This window comes from Typopeltis vanoorti, chromosome 12 (genome assembly GCF_054136105.1).
Source record: "Typopeltis vanoorti isolate ZY-2024b chromosome 12, IOZ_Tvanoo_1.0, whole genome shotgun sequence".
Classification (NCBI taxonomy): domain Eukaryota; kingdom Metazoa; phylum Arthropoda; class Arachnida; order Uropygi; family Thelyphonidae; genus Typopeltis; species Typopeltis vanoorti.
In genome coordinates this window covers 48,141,657-48,159,983 of record NC_143560.1, presented here as the reverse complement: position 1 = coordinate 48,159,983, position 18,327 = coordinate 48,141,657, and the positions used below count along the sequence as shown (strand labels likewise).

Here is an 18,327-nt window from a genome sequence, read left to right as displayed (position 1 = left end):
ATTAAATAGTGCAACATAATACACAGAACTGATTTTTTGTTTATTGTTCAGCTTGCCAAATAACAAAAGACAATAAGTGACAGTTTATTCAGAATTATAGATGTTGCTACTGGAAAAAAAATAGATTTCTCCTTTAAACTTAAAATCCAGTTATTATTTAGTGAAAAAGAAAGCATTCAAGTTTACAAATTCAAAGTATTATTTAAAATAATTGTCACGTGTTAATATATTCTTCACAGCCAAAATTTTTATAGGGTTATTTCATAATACTGTTGGTATTCTATATTATTATTCATAATTAACAATGAAGAAGAGGAAAGAAGTTTAACAATAAATATCAGATATATAATAATCTTCCCATATTCAATATTTTGTGTGCATGTTTTCCTCACAATTTAATCAATAAAGAAGAGCATGCTAGAACAAAACCATATTACATATGGTCCTCTCTCTTATAATTTTCAAAACGTTATTCTAATAAATAGTACATTTGTACTGTGGATGAGCTAAGGATTTTTTTTTTGTCAATTTTATTTATTTTTTATATTTTATTTATTCCAGAAGACCTGCTCTAGAGACCAAACATGGAACATTTTTCAGCCACTTCAGGCCTCCAATAAGCACTGCAGTGGTCTCACACCAGGCAATGAAATTCATCTTCCACCTAAATACAATCACAAACACTTATGCCCACAGCAGGATTCAAACCTACAACCTGTTGGTTACAGACAGATATGCTCTTCAAATCAGCCAGCCAGGCCAGCACAGCAATATACGAGGGTGGTATGAAAAGTTCTTAGCCTAACAATGAAAAAATGAATTTATAATTTCAAAATAATTTTTATTTTTCAACATAAATTTTTCCCTTAAGACTAATACATTTATTCCAGCAGTGCTCCAGTGCCATTATCCCATCCCTATAGTGGTTTTCAGTAAGATCTACAAAATACTCCTATACAGCTGCAATCACTTATTGATTCGAAGAAAAACACTGATCAACGAAGAAGAGTTTTAGTTTTGGGAAGAGATAGAAGTCAGAGGGAGCCAAATCTTGGGAATAAGGTGGATGTTCCAACAATTCATAGTGCAGATCCTTAATTTTCCCATTGCCAAAACACCTCTGTGGAATGAAAGATGATTTTTCTTCTTCTGCAAACTTGGTCTTTTCTCACGAATTTTTTTGTCTAGTATGGTAAAAAGATTGTAATAATATTCCCTGGTCATTGTTTTACTCTTTTCAAGATGATTAATAAACAAAATGCCTTTAGCATCCCAAAACACTGATGCCAAGACCTTTCCTGCTGATGGAACTGATTTTGTCTTCTTTGGCTCTGGCTTCTTTCCACTGTTTTGGTTTTGACTGCTGTTTGGATTCTGGTGTGTAATGGGGAATCCAAGTCTCATCCATAATACTAAATTGATGCACAAAATCAGTTTTATTCTTGCTAAAACGCTCCAAGCACTGTTCAGAGATTTTCATGCGAGTGTGTTTTTGATCTGCTGTGAGCAAGCACAGCACCCATCTTGTGCAAAGCTTTTTCATATACAATTCTTCATGCAAAATATATCCTACATGTTCTTTTGAAATGCCTATAGTCTCAGCAATTTCACACACTCTGACTCACCAGTCATCCAATACCATATCGTGAACTTGATCAACGATTTCTGGTGTTGTTACACTTTTTGGGCGTCCTTCATGTGGATCAACTTCAGGGCTGGTACAGCCACGTTTAAACTAGACAGCCCATTTCTTAATTGTCAAAAACAAAAGAGAAGAGTGCCCATAAACTTTAATGAACTTCGAATAAATTTCTTTTGGCATTAAACCTTCTTTTACAAAGAATTTTATAATAAAATTCTTTGTTAATTGCACGATACTCAATTTTATCCATTTCAAGGGATACAGACAAAACTTTTGCTTCAGATCGCATTGAAAGGAGGTCCTACATCTTATTAGGGTGGGTGTATGGCTGTTTGTTCTCATACTATGGTGTCTGTTGACCTCTTTCCAAGAACTGTATTATACTTATTATTCAAGATGCACTCTACTTATTATTAATACTATGCTACGAGATGTTCTACTTTGAAAATAAGAACCTAATAGATTCAATAGCAGAAAACAAACTACTCGATAGAATGACTTGTGCAATTTCACATGGATGCTTATGAGAGATGTACCAACTTAGGAAAAAAAAATCTCGCTGATAGCGTTGCCATCTATGGTCGAGGCTGAGTACTTTTCAGACCACCCTTGTATATATATTAGTCTGAAATTTGAGAAATAAGAAAAGAAAATTAGATTCTTGTTTTAATCCTTTACTAAGTGTAACCAAACAGTTTGCACATGAAATATCTTCATGACTATGCTATTTGTATACAGATGCTTTTGACTTCGCATCAACTGCCTCAGGATCATAATACACAGTACACCTCCTTTTGGAAATGTATATAGCTATGCATTATGGGAAGTGCCACCACCACCCAGACTGGTTTCAACCTTTATTGAAGTCTGATCAGTAGAAGCTAGACAGAGAGATATTAAGGTTAAATCACTGCAGGTTGATTTATTTTCAATATGCAAGTAGTAAAATATAACATTGATTTAACCTCAAAAATCAAAAACTAGTCTGGATGGTAAACCTTACCATAATGCATAGCAATATACATGTCTGAAAGGAAGTGTGCCATTCATTATGGAATTGCATCAAGCTAAAAATCAGTTTTATTAAAAAAAAGTCCTCCATACATATATACAAATGTGCCAGTCATGCACTACTGCGAGAACAGATCACTGCAATGTGCCCAGCCTTGCCACTACCAAATATCACCGTCAGCTCATTAGAATCAGAGCTCTCAGTGATTCTTAACCCTGAGCTTTGGTCCACTCTCTTAGAAAGAACTGAAAGAATATGATGCTCCCAAGTCAGTGCAACTGTGTCCAGGTGAAATGGTAGCGAGAAGGGAACTGACAAAGTTTGAAAGAGGCGTTGATAGAATACCATGTTGCAGGCCTATCTGTTCTGCAAATTGCTGACAAACTTACCCATCCCAGGTCAACAATCAGTGATACCATACTGAGATGGAGGCACAGGGAATCAACTGCAAGTGCTGCTACCTACAGTGGATGACAACCACACTCACAGAATGTGACCGTAGGGTGCTATGAAGGATAATATGCTGGCCTGGTTGGCTGAGCGGCATATCCACTCCCCCAGCCAAATGAGCTGGTGGTTCGAATCCCGTTGTGGGCATGGATGTTTGTGATTGTCTGTGAAAATACTAATGGTGGTGGGCGGTAGATGGTGTTGGTGTAGATGATGATGGTAGTTTCAGTTTTCGTTGTAATTGGTGGATTAAGTGGTTAACTGTAGAGTAGGTGCCCTCCCTTGATGAGTCTTTGGACTCCATGGAGGGATCACGTAATAATAATAATATGCAAACCATTCTTCGGCTGCTATGTTGAATGTAAAGTTCTAGGCATTGACTGGAAATGAATCTGCACAAAAACATTCAGAACCGAGGCTCACAACATGTGTTTTCATAGTAGGACTGCAATGTGCAAGCCCCACACCTGAATCAACATGCAGTGTCCTCTTCAGTGGTGCAAAGATAGTGTATACACTGTTCGCTATCATACACTTGTAAAAAGTATGCCTCATAGGATTGCTGCAGTCATCACATTGAAAGGAAGTCCTACATTTTAAGAGGGTGGGTGCGATGGTTGTTTGTTTTCATACTATGGTGTCTACTGACCTCTTTCCAAGCACTGTATTATACTTATTGTTCAAGATGCAGACTAGTTATTATTAATACTATGCTGCAAGCTGGTTCTAGTTTGAAAACAAGAACCTAATAGATTCAATAGCAGAAAACATAATGCAATCATCAGGGAAAGCATGTGATGAAATCATTTGTAAGGATAAAAAACTTCATGCAACTCAAGATGTCCTGAGAGAATATGTTGAAAAATATAAGAAAACTAAGCTATCTGTAAAAGAATTCATTATAAGACTCTGGTAAGAAAATGAAAGGTAAAAATCATGAGGGTGGCAAATGTTTTGTTCTGGCTACTGAAAACACTTATAGAGAAGAAGGTACTGTAAAATAATCAGATCATAAAGGTGAAAGAAAATCTGAAGACATTCTGGATGTCTCATTAAGAGAACAACCACTGTAACACTGAAGTACAAAGTGTTACAGTGGCTATATTGCATAATGCAGAAGGCTATACTATATTATTCAGTATATTAAATATCAAATCAGTGCATTCCCATAATACTTACTTTAAAAAGGGAAATAAAACAATGAGAATTACAGAGCAATTTCCCAACTGAGTATTCCAGGTAAGATTAATGCAAGTAAACTTGAGAAAAGTCTAATAAAATAGGGACAGGAAACTTGGGAAGAATAAGGTAGGTTCAATTCTAACAGCTTGTCAGGATTTTTACTTTAAGACAAACAGTTAAGAAATCATGGAAATATAATAAGAATCTGTATTTAAGTTTTGTGGATAAGATGCCAAAAGAAAATTGTTCAAACTGTTACAATTATAGTGAAAAAATTTTCTGAAAATTCAAAATTATATGTTCAGAATTATGCTACAATTATATGTTCTAAATTGGAGATTATACGGAGCAATATATATCCCACACTAAATCTGTAAGTCAGCAGTTAGAACTGAAGGAAGTACAGGAATATGGTCTGATGTAAAATCCACTGTGAGATAAGGATGTATACTATCTTCACTGTTAATCTATATTGACATTATGAAGGAAAGTGGCATTACACCTTGTGTCAAAATTATAGATATTCAACTAAACTCTATACAGATGTTACATTCATAAATACATCCAGTACCAGCCTGAGATTCTTTACATAAACTGAATAACTGTTCCATGAAAATCAGCTATAAAAATATGAAAGTAGAGAGGAACATGATTTAAAATCAGAATTTAAAACAGCAAATTCAAATTTGGCATGGCTCTTTATACCATGTGCCACCACTCTTATTTATTTTTTGAAACTTCTGTTCCTAATGCCTTTATCAGTCTTCAGGCAAGAAAACTTTGTTCACTTCTTTCTCTATTCTATTAAAATACACAACTGAGTTTTGAAAAGGAATCCTGTGATTTTTATCTACTCATCTGATATGATAAGTGAGTTTCTTTTCATTTGAAATATCTGTTGAAGCATCTAGAAGAAAAGTCACTACTGGAGTAATGTATTTCCTTAACTAATTTTTGTTTAACAACATCAGCAATAACTGATAAATTTCTTCACATTTCATGTCATTTTGCTTACTGTTTTTAATAGCCAAATTCAAATTTGATGCAATAATTTGACTACTGGGCTACTCATTGAGGTTTTTAAAGTCAGTAACTTGGTTTACTTATTATTACGGGCTGCAACATGGAGTCCTTAGACTCATTGAGGGAAGTCCTAAACATAATGCCAAGCATTATCCAACATTTGTTCAGTATCTATTATACTTTGCTTTGAATTCATTCACAGTCATGGCACCCACAACAGACTGGCAACCTATTCCACTTTTCACCACCCTCCAAGCAAAACGTGTAGTTCTAACACCCTTGTCAACTACACTCTTCTCAGTTTCCAAGGATGGCACCTAGTTCTCTCACTACCAGACTTGTTCTGAAAAATTTCCTTTGTATTAATCTTGTAAAAACCCTTCAGTATTTTGTATGTCTCCATCATATCATGCATTTTCTGCATGTCAACCAGTTTCTGTAACCCACAAATCTTCAACCTGTTCTTGTAAGGTTCATTCCATAGATCAGCTATCATCTTAGTCACTTGGCCCTGGATCCTTTCTACCTCTTCCTCAATGCCAAGAACACCTGTTGACCAGATCTGTAGTCATGCAGTAGTCAAGATGAGATCTTATCAAGGCTTGATAAAGAGGAACAATAACCTGCTTGTCAAAGTATTCTTCAGTAACCAAGTGATCTGATGAGCTGATTTAACCACTTTTGTTATGTGCCCCCTAAACTTCAACTCCCTATCCACCTACACTCCCAAATCTCTGGCTTCATCAATTTCCTAGAGTACAGTTCCACCAATGTGGTATACTGCTGCTAATCTTTTCACCCCAAAATGCATAACCTTACACTTTGCCACATTAAACTGACATCCATTCTCCTTAGCCCAGTCTGCCAATCTGTCCAAATCATTCTGCAAAATTCTAACATTATCTGTATTAACTATTACTCTACCCAATTTTGCATCATCAGCAAAACTGAACAGTTCCTCTCAGATTCTTTCCTATATCATTAATGTACAAATTAATGTACAGTAGCAGCATAAGAAGAGCCGTGTGGCATGCTACTAGTAGCAGGCCTTCTTCTGGACTGTTCTCCTGAATAAACTCCATCAACCATTCTCTTATCCATCTCACTAACCCTATGTCCATCCCCATATACTGCAGTTTACTGATTAGAATTCCATGTGATATCATGTTAAAGGCTTTTGCAAAGTCCAGCAGTATCACTGTAAACCCATCACCTTGAACCAACTCAGCTGTCACTGTATTATAAAATAGTAAGCAAGTTACCGAGGCATGACCTACCCTTCACAAAACCATGTTGCTCCTCATACAGCATCCCATTTCTGTCTTGGAGTCTCCTTTATGCAATGAAACTATTTCCCCTCTTTCCCCCACCCCTTGGGACTAACCCAGAGCTGAGACTTAGATTAAATGATGAGGTCAAAGGCACTGACAATTCCCTAGCACCTTCATGTAAAACTATGCACCTTCATTTACCTCAGCACAAATATGTCTTTGCCTCTCATTACTACAATATCTCTACCTGGATGACAGGTGGAGATATACTCTTGCCAAGTGTTTACTTAGTAATTCTACTATTTTGAATTTTGACTGATTCAGTTACCTTACTCCCATTGGGCATTCATTAAAATCATTTTGACATAAACATTCTTCCTTTTACTTGCAGCATATCAAAAGAAGTGTTGGGGATTATCTTTGGAATGCACTGCTAATTTCCTTTCATACTCTGCTTATGCTTTTCTTACCCTTCTGGCCTGTGCTTTGTACTGCTCATGTGCCTGCAGATCACTTTCAAACTTTTTTTTTTTTTTTTTTCCTTTCAGCTCCAGCTTGCTGATGATATTCATCCATTAAACTCCCACTTGATTTACTCTCCTGACTAGGTATGCAGTCAGCCATTTACTTCCTTCAAACCTCCTTGACCACTTCCCATGCACTATCAACATCCAGCAAATCTCCTAAGCTTGTCATACTTACCAGCCCTGTAATTCCACATATACCTTCTCTTAATTGAGAATTCCACACATTTAGCCACCTCCCAGGTCAAGACAACTGTGATCACTCTTGCCAATTGGTGGCAATGTGGTTATAGTCAAATTCTCAGATGCAGTTACTAGCTTGAGCACTCTCAAATCCCTAGTACATTCCATCACATGCTGTCTCAGGTAATTATTCCTTGGCGACTACATAAATTCTGTTTCCTTCCTCCCATGTGTCCTCTCCTCCCAAGGAAAACTCATTGAGCTTATTTGCCAATATCTCCATCTTTTCCATCACCTGGATTATAGAAGCACCCAACTATATATTTTGTTCTGCTAGCCTCTATCTCACACCAGATAGCCTCAAATGTACTATTTTCAGTGGCCTGCAGTTGAACTGCTACTCTCTTTGGTTGCAGTTCATTGGCTATCATCAATAAAACTCCTCCCCCCATTCTTTTCTCTTTATCCTCCCTGAACATTATACCCTTCATATTCTATCCCACTAACTATATCATCTTCTGGTTATAGTTAGTGGCCATGTCTCACTAATGGCCAGGATGAATAACCAATGCTAAAAACTCCTCCATTTTGTTCCAAATGTTTTTGGCATTAGTGTACCCAAAGTACAAAAGTTCCTTAGACCCTCCACTATCCTGACACTTTATACTAACTATCCCAATCTGGCTTGTTACCAGTGGTATCTTAGACATTTTATGCACATTCTCACACTCAACTGCCTCCTGATATCTGCATATCCACTCAACAGCTTCACCCCCTCCCAAAAAAAGCTCTAGTTTCCCTGATTTTGCACATCCACTTTCATTTCATTCAACATTTTTTCCAGACTCTGAACATCAAATCCATTCAGATGTAAACCATCTTTCTTGTATAAGTCCTTTTGCCCATCAAACTCACTCAACACACATTACTCCTCCTGCATAACCTACACATCAAGTCATTTGCTATTATGACCCTCCTTCTTGCTCTACTCTGTCATACCGTGGCAACAGACTCACTATCTTAATTCTCTCACTCTTTTCTTTTGCTACTTCCAATAATTCTTTCACGTCTTCCCTCATGCCATACTTTCTTTCAAATTATTCATTTCAGCCAAAACTATCAACTCTGTCACTTCACCCTCTTGTGCTCCAATAGTCTCACTAACATAATTTTTGCACCCAGGAAGCATGATTTTGTCAATCTCTTAACAATCACACATCTTATAGAATCCATACAAGACTCACTCCATGATTTTTCCTTCTCTCTTAATCAAGCATTAATTTCTCTTTTCTCACGCTCCCTTTTTTCTTATATCACCTGACCCACTTGTCAGATGTTTCTGCATTTATTGCAGCTCCTGCTACGTCCTGTGTACCACTCTGCGTAATAAGCTATCTCCCTCATTACAGCAAACTCTTCATTCTTTACATCTATCATACTTTTATTCTTTCACTCTCTCTCTCAATTTGTCACTGTTAATCTCTCTTTCAATCCTATCTGACATTACACCATCACACAGACTTTCACATGTATTCTCTGTTTCATCAACTGCTTGAATCTTATGACCTGACCCACACTTTTGATCCTCGCTGTCATAGCATTTTTGGCCCACTTTCCCACCACTATCACATTCAAACCAAATTCCATTTGCCTTTGGTAATACATACATCTCACAGACATTGCAGTGTATGAAGTTCCTTTGATTGAATTCTTTAAACAATGATGGCTTGGATGCTATTGTTCGGCTTCACATCAGTGCCATGTACTCTACTATGCAATTTACCATGCAGAAAGACTATATTAACTATATTTAAAATTTTTAACTTAAATCTAATTAACACCACAGTACAATCTAATTCTAACATAAAATTTTAACTAATACTGGAGTAGCCATAGTATTCAACACAAAATACAAGGCTAATCTTCTTGAATGGCAGTCTGTCTCAAGTAGAGTAATGTGAGCAAAGATGAGAATGGGGAACCGGACAATGAGACCTATTTGTGCCTTTGGTCCCACAGAGGGTTCTACTAAGGTAGAAGTGGAGGAATTTTTTGAGGCTTTAGAAAAAGCAACTGACACAATGAAAAAGGAAAAGTTGGTCCTTGTTGGGGATCTAAATAGTGTTACACCTGATATCTTAAGAATGTAGAATTCTCAGCTATCATGGTGTAACATGAAGAAAAAATAAATTAAAAATCCTGCATAAAAAATAATAGATGAATTAATTAAAAGAAAAGGAAATATTCTTGCATCCAATAAAATATATAAAATATAAAGGTGTTTGTTGAACTAACTAACAAAAAGAAAGAATATATTAATGTTGTAATATGATATAAAAGAGAAAATTTAACTAAATAAGACAGAAAAGGATTAGTCATAAGAGATGATATGTGAGAGGCCAGAGATTAAAATATTAAGTAAGTTCATAGAGAAATTTTCGAAAGGGGATTAAGTTAGAGGCTAGCAAAAGAAAAACAACAGACTATCACTCAGGGCCAATTCCCGGATTAAGACATCGTTACGGGCTCGCCGACCAAAGGACGTTTGGCAGAAAAACGCCACCCTAATTGGTCGGTGAAGTAAAATCAAGTAGGGGGCAGAGAAAAGAAGTTATAGAAGGTGTAGTTAGGAGAGCAAGTATAAAAGGGTTGGAACCCCCCCCCCCCCCCCACAGAACTTTGAGGCTTTTAGACCTTTTGGCTTTTGGTTCTGTTCCAGGAGAGTTCTTCAAGAGCTCCTTCGTATGGGTTTCACAGTGTTTTCCTGAGTGGTGAGATTGGAGCTATATCTCCGTCGTCACAACACGGAGACAAAAGTGAGCGGAATTTCGGTTCCGTATTTCCTGTGTAAGAATACTATGCCATATAGTCGAGGAAAAGAAAGCATATTCTTTGTGTTTCAACTTCAGTGACAATCACGAAAAGGGGAAGCTGTAAAGAAATCGATATCCACGTTGCAAGTTGCACAGCCGTTATTTCGACGATTCAAAGTGTGTCCTGAATAACAAAAAGGTAAAGACTGCATAGGCATAGTTCAATTCAAAAGGGAACATAGGAGAAGCAGATTATCGGAGAGGTTATACCAGGATACTTCAATCAGAAAAAGATAGAGGCCCAATGAAAAACTCAGGAAAGAAAGGTACTGTAAATTATATCTCGTGTTAACTAAGATTCGTCTGTTATTAGTCATCATTATTCTAATACTGAACTGTTGAAGTGACCAAGAAAACAATACTAGGACTTTAGTATCTGACAGAATATATTGAAAGTAAGCTGGCTAGTGTTAATGAGTAATTAAGTGTCCTGAGAATTTTGCATGTCTGTTATATTGTATAAGAAAGTTTAAATGTCATAGTGATGTGTTTGTGCAGTAAATGGTTTAGTTAAGCTACTTAAGTTTGGATAGTTAAATAGTGTGAATTAATCTCATATGTCCATGTCATATGAAGTTATGTGTTGAATGTGTATGGTGGCATGATCGTAATACCCATTATAGGGTCATAGCTAAATTATTTATGATAAGCTAATGTCAGTTTGTATATATTTAGTATAGCATTGAATTGAATAATAACTAAAATTTGAATTGTACCATGTTAAGGAATTTAATAAACCTTTTGTCCAATGATAAAACAGTTGTCTGAAATTGCTGTCCAATGCACCACTTGAAAAATTACGAACCTAATCACGCGGGAAATTAATGTTAAGAAACAAGATAAAACGTCACGACTGCAACATAGTTACACTTTCTGACATATTTTAGTTCTTTCTCCTTGTTTTTGTATATAATATCTCAAACTAAATATCCCAAAAGGCGCAGTATAATACAAATATTAGGGGTACTAAGGGGAGAAATAACTTAAGTATTAGTAAAATTTTTTGGTGATATCTCGAGCATAGATAATAGTAAAACATAGATAAGTGGAAATTATTAGATAGAATAAAAATCATAAAATGGGACACAACAATAGCAGAGTAGGAAATGATTGTGAGACATACAAAAATATTTTGGGAAAATTTGGAGAAAAGAGCAAAGCTAATAAAAATGGCAAATATTTGTTGGATTTCTGCTCAGGACATGGACTGGTTATTACTAACACTATGTTTCAACATAAAAATGTGCCCAAATTCACATGGAGAGAAGAGGCAAGGAATAAGAAAAGTCTCATTGACTATGTTATTGTTCATAGTGATGTTTTTTCCCTGGTGCAGGATACCAGAGTGTACAGAGGATCTGAAATTGGAAGTGATCACTATTTAGTCTTGAGCAGGATAAAATTGAATTTCATATTGAAAGGAATAACATGTAAGAAAGTTTTAAAGCAAATAAAAGTTGAGCAGGCTCTCAGATGTGAACTGTAGACTAAAATACATAAAGTTTATTGAAAAAAAAATGAAAGAGTTTGAGAACAGGAATCAAACTTGGAGATTCAGTGGCAAGCCTTAAAGAAAGCCCTGATTGATTCAGCTAGAGAGGCATGTGGTGAAGTTGTGTGCAAGGATAGAAAAATTAGAACTCCATGGTGGACACAGGAAGTTAAAGAGGCAGTGAAATAAAAGAAAGCACATCAAAAGTTCCTGGAAAATAAGTCAGCTTGTGCTCTTAGAGAATACAGAGACAAATGCAAAAATGCTAAACAATGTGTAAAACTAGCTAAACAAAAGTCATGGGAGAACTTTGGCAAGAATATAGAAAATAAATATCAAGAAGGTGGCAAAATGTTCTGGAGGTTGTTGAAGAAGCTTAAGAATGGAGGAAAGAGTGCTCTAAAAGGAGTTAGAGATGATAAAGGTGACATGAAAACTGGAGAAAAAGATATCCTTGAAATATGGAGTAAATACTTTGAAAAACTGCTAAATGAAACAAGCAGTGATGACAGCACAGTGGTAAAAAACACTGACCAGGCATGCAGTCAGGAATATATATCCATACTTGAAGTAGAAAAAGCCATCAGAGGCTTGAAATGTGGAAAGGCAGCAGGAGTAGATGATATTCGACCAGAAATGCTGAAGTATGGTAGTATAAAAGTCTTACAGTGGCTGCACTGCATAGTTCAGAAAGCCTGGACAGAGGGACGAATTCCCAATGACTGGAGTAGAGTTCTCATAGTACCTATATATAAAAAGGGAAATAAAACTGAATGTGAGAATTAGAGAGGTATTTCCCTACTGAGTGTTCCTGGCAAGATCTATGCAAGTATACTTGAGAAACGGTTCAGAAGAATTGTGGAAGAAAAGCTGGAGGAAGAACAAGCTGGATTCAGGCCAAATAGAGGCTGTCAGGATCAGATCTTCACTTTACGACAAATAGTCGAGAAAGCATGGAGATATGACAAAGATCTGTATTTAAGTTCCATCGATTTGGAAAAGGCATATGACAAGGTGCCAAGAGAGAAGCTATTCAATACACTACAGTTATATGGTGTCAATGGGGCATTATATCAAGCAATACTTAGTCTTTATTTGAGTTGTAAGTCAGCAGTTAGAATTGAAAGAAGTACAGGAAGATGGTTTAATGTTAAATCTGGTGTGAGATAAGGATGTACATTATCCCCTCTGTTATTCATTATCTATATGGATCTAATTATGAAGGAAAGTGGTATTAATAACCATATGCCACCTGATGGCATTTAGTTTTATAATAGGCTGTATTAAAAAAAAAAAAGGCACTTCAAGTGATCCATCTTTCTTTCTTTTTTTTTTTTTGAAGGTAGTTTCATAACTGTTACTAGTATGTTCTTTCTTGTAGTTATATTAGTTGCTTTAATATCATTTTGTTCTAGGTGTTTATCAGAACTTTCCAGCCCCCCCCCCCCATATATATATATATATGAACTTTTTTTTTTTTTGTACTGATTTGCAACTAATAAGCAAAAGATGGATAAATACTTCATCTTGATACTTAAAAACACAAATGCTTAATAACAGTGTTATTTGATTCATGAAATGTTATATACAGTAAAAACAAAATAGCATACAACCGATTTGACACAAACATTAAAATACTTACTTTGTCTCTAGTTCATCTCTACCTCTGGCATCATTTAAGTGAAGATGAAGTAGTTCATAGCTGGCATTGATGAGTTTCACAATATCACAGTTAGACGAATTTTTTATATATATGGACGGCAATCCTAAGGCAATAAATTCCTATAAAGAATGAAATAAGGGAATATAGCTATTTATGTTGCTTCTTTTTATAACGAAAATATAAACTGTTCTTAAACATTTGAACAAATTTCTGTCAAAGTGAATGCAAGATGTGTAGAGATGCATCCATAAATTTTCAAGTAGGATATCTAAAAAGACAAACTTCTGGAAAGCTTACCTATCCTCTTCTTCACAGCAAGTTCAGCTAAAGACTTCCCCATAACATTACATTAATGCATGTTACTTGTTACACACAGACACCTCATATCATAGCAAATACTGTTTTAATAAGTTTGCATACTAATATAAATATTACTGTATACTATTACATACAAACCAAAGTCATATCACATGTAATACTCTTTCCTCCACTTTTCAGCTTTTTCAATAGCATCCACAATATTTTACCACTTTCCTGATATTTAATTTCTATGTTCTTACCAAAGTCTTTCCATGGCTTTTGTTTGGCTAATTTTACACAATGCTTTGCTTTCTTACATTTTTCTTTGATTTCTCCTTCTTTTCCCTGATTGTTATTGCCTGGATCTTGTATTTGTTGCTTAGAAAGATCCCACCTGATTTTGTCATATTTGTTTCAGTAACACCTATTATGTTGATCTGGTACTTATCTAATTCTTCTGCTAGTACCATTTGTTTTCCATTGATGTTTCTTATGTTGATGGTACCAATCTTGATCTCTGTTGATGTTAATTGGGATTTGTTCAAGTAGTTGACTTTTCACTGTTTGCCCTGGCTCCTCGACAAAAACAACAAGAAACTTGTTCAACTGGGCGATGTCCCAGCCACCATAAAATTCCACCATGTTGTACCATTATTTTGGGTTATGGTTAAAGCCAACAAGAATACCATTTGGTTGACTAAATCCCAAATTACCAGTCCACCCTTCTTTGTCCAGTATCCAGATAGATACCCAACAGGATACATCACAAGAAGGTGGGGACTGGACATCATGTCAGAAGCCCTGGTCATTTCTCAGCATTCTCCAAAAGGCCATGTGGAGGTCTTCTCCCTGTTCTCCAGCCTTGACTCTTAAACACCAAGCCCCGAATCATCATCATTAGTGTTCTGTCTCTTGACAGGTCCAATGGTATAACTCAGCAGATTCTTTTCCCCCAATTTCCTCTGTCTCTTGCTTCCTCCTTCATTTCCTGATATCTTCTTGTTCCCATTATATCATCAAGCATCATTAGTCTTCTTCTTCCTCTTGGTTGCTTTCCTTCAATTTTCTCTTCTATCATTCTTTTCAGTAGGCTGTCTCCTCTTAATACATGTCCTATCCAGTTATGCTTTCTTCTTCTTATGGTCTTTAGTAAATTCCTTTCTTCTTCAACTCTTTGTAATACTTCTTCATTGGTGATTTTTTTAAGTCCACTTCATTTTCTCCATTCTTCTCCATAACCACATTTCAAATGCCCCGAATATATAACTTGAAATCAAACAGAGTTACATTTGAGATTTTGTATATCATTAAGACATACAAAGTATTATCATTAAGACAGTTTATAATTATTAATTTTACAAATAAATCTGAATGAAAAAATTTAAATTTGCATTTTGCATGCTACATATTGAAACTGAAAAATGCACCTGCCCAATGTTAATGGACATAATATACAATCAAGTAAGTTCCTGCCTGACGAGGGACATGATGCCCAGTGAATGTGTTAATGCATCTGATTAAAGATTTTAATCAAATGATAACTTTTGAACTCTGGGTAATTAGAGACATAGAAGAAACTAAGAGTGAAACCCTCTAAACTATAAACTAAACTAAAAATTCCATACTAGCTGATGCTTTTCATTCTTCATACAAATGAAATTATAACTGGGTACAATTTACACTCATAGTGAAAATGTTATGTTAGCAAGTAGCACAAGTTTAACATAATCACACACACACACACACACACACACACTGAAGACTAGCCATAGAAATCTCCAAAGGGTCACTGAAAACTTAAAAAAGAGTCCAAGGAGAATTTCTAGTATCCAGTAAGAAGCAACATTCAAAACAGCTGTCAAGATAAAAATTCTTAATTGAGAGAGTACTTGATTAAGAATGTTACTGTTTTGAGAGAGCCCAATATTTAGGCTCTTGGGCATAATCCATATCTCCTAAGCAGTGCACTAGCATGGAAACTCATGCTAAAAAAATGGTATTCTTGTAAGACCTCAATCCTTTAAAATTTTTAAATCTAATTTTTAGCCTTAAATCCAAAGCAAGCAACTGACTAACCTAACTGGTGAGGCAGCACAAAATCACATCCTGTATATGTTATTCAAGTTCTGAAAGGCAAAAACAATGCCTACCTGGGCGATAAAGTAACAATAATGGATATTTACTAACCTGCTTTCTTTTAATGCTTTTCAGTTCAACATTCAATATTTATGATTTACAGAGTGATTACACTTTCACTTATAGAAAATACATATTTCAAATGTACTGACATAGCAGTCAGTTTCTGCCTGTTTTTTTAAGAGAACCCAAAGTGAGGAACAGCAGCAAGGCCAGTTTAACTTATTAAGATACACTAATAAAAGAGAAATACTAAGGCTCTTGAGAAGTTTAGCAAAATTAAGGCAATTTATGCCAAGGAGTGTACTGTTGTCACAAGTTCTTGGCAAAAATGAGATCTTGTTAAATTTCAAATAGACAAACACTGCTTGGCTAAAAGGAAATAAGATTTACTCCTTTCCTCTTATACAAACAACATTTAAGAAATATCTTAAATATTTGTTGTGAAGTTATTTCTTATTCCAATTATTGAGTATATTTAAAAACTGATTTTTTAAATTAATTTTATTTCATATCTACTGTATACCGCTATTTAAAAATGGCACATATTATATACCACTTAAATGTTTTTAAATGCATAATTAAGGATGACCGATATGGATTACACAGCAGCAGCTAAGACATGGGATGGGTATGTCTTTAAAATACTGTATCCTACAGCTAGTTGGGTCGTTTTGTAACAAGGAGAAGAGAAGAAACCCTAGATCTTGAATATAACTTAAAAGGTGAAACAAATACTACACTTATGAAATCAATGTACAAAGATTTTTTTTTCCCCTTACCTGAGATAAGTAAGCAAGACAATGGTCAACATTCTGTTCTGTACAAAAAGGATCGATGCCATTAATCAGACTTGTTTCTTCATCTCCCAAACCACTATCTATGTCAGATTTGATCCCAGCTGTATTGCCATTTGGGTAATTATTCAAGAAAGGTAGAGATGAATCCATCTAAGAAGATTAATTTCTCACTTTTTATCTGGAAGAAATTAATATAAATTTTACATATAAATTAACACAATTTAATTTATTTACTTTACAAATACAATAAAAAAATTCCATGCTGCAACTTCAGTGATATCTATATTTTTCAGATCAGTTAGCTTGCATTTTGGAAATGTGACAGATTTTAGATGGCTATTATAATAAATATCAAGTTGGGACCATTTCCCCATCCCTCTATAAAGTTATATGAAGGATAAAATGTACATATAAAAATTTACTTTCACAAGAGTTAAGACAAAAGCAGAGATACTATAGCTACAATTAATCCAGAATTGTGTAACATACATGACAAAATGAATATGTAAGTTTCTGTGATTTAGTAGTGTGAAAACTTGTAGTATTGAAACCAAGTTATTAGATAAATAATAAGTTTAATAAAATAAAAAATATAATCCTATAAGTTTCATAAGTCGGCAGACTTGCATCTTAAGTCTGAATTGAATTATTACAATAATAATAAAATAAACAAGTATAATCCTACAAGTTTCATAAGTCAGCAGACTTACATCGTAAGTCTGAATTGAATTATTACAATAATATTAGTAATAATAATAATTTATTATTATTAGAATAAATTGTTTCTAGTCTTTTTTTTTTTTTTTTCAGTATAACTTTTGCTGGTACCCCTGACAATCTAAGGTTTGACAACTTATGAACCTTGTAGGGTTATTATTATTATAATGCCAACCAGGCCACGGCAGCCTGGTTGGCTGAGTGGTTAGCGTATCTGCTCTCCAGACAAAAGGCTATGGGTTTGAATCATGCTGTGGACATGGATGCTTGATTGTCTGTGAAAATACTAGTGGTGGTGGGCAGTAGATGGTGTTGGTGTAGTTGCAGTTCATTGTACTTGGTAGATTGAGTGGTGGAGACAGAGTTGTAGAGTAGGTACCCTCCCTCAATGAGTCTTTGGACTCCCTGGAGGTGTCACATAATAATAATAATATTATGGGCAACTCCAAAGAGCCCTTAGACTCATCGAGAGAGGCCTTACACATCATGTCAAGAACTATCCAACATTCACACAGTATCCATCATATTTTGCTTTGAACTCATTCACAGTCATAACACCCACAACAGACTCTGGCAGCTTATTACACTCATTCACCACTCTAAGCATAAAAAAAACCTAGTTCTAATACCTTGCTAAGTTTCTATGGATGCCCCTAGTTCACCACAACTGTTCTGAAAAATTTCCTCTGAATTAATCTTGTAAAAACCCCTAAGTAATTTGAATATCTCAATCATATCACCTCTTTTCCACCTAGATCTGTGCACAGTAGTCAAGATGGGGGGGGGGGTCTTATCAAGGCTCAGTAAAGAGGAACAATAACCTGCTTGTTTCTCCTCATCAAAATATTCTTCAGTAACCAAGTGATCTGATGAACTGATTTAGTCACTTTTGTTATGTGCTCCATAAATTAACTCCCTATCCACTAACACTCCCAAGTCTCTGGCTTCGTCAATTTCCTGGAGTATGGTTCCACCAATGTGGTATACTGCTGCTAATCTTTTCACCCCAAAATGCATAACCTGACACTTTGTCACATTAAACTGACATCCATTCTCCTT

The 18,327-nt window shown here is 35.4% G+C and overlaps 1 protein-coding gene across 3 annotated transcripts in view; it reads right to left on the bottom strand.

Annotated features, from left to right (window-relative positions):
- The window catches only part of LOC150100765 (afadin- and alpha-actinin-binding protein-like), a 187,217-nt gene that overhangs the window by 154,639 nt on the left and 14,251 nt on the right, over nucleotides 1-18,327 (bottom strand). For all 3 annotated transcript variants that reach the window (XM_090401952.1, XM_090401951.1, XM_090401954.1), the window contains 2 exons: nucleotides 16,534-16,729; nucleotides 13,295-13,434 (listed from right to left, as the gene is read on the bottom strand). In XM_090401952.1, coding sequence (XP_090258078.1) covers nucleotides 13,295-13,434; nucleotides 16,534-16,701 — 308 coding nt within the window. In that variant the 5' untranslated portion in view covers nucleotides 16,702-16,729. The remainder of the gene's footprint in view (nucleotides 1-13,294; nucleotides 13,435-16,533; nucleotides 16,730-18,327) is intronic.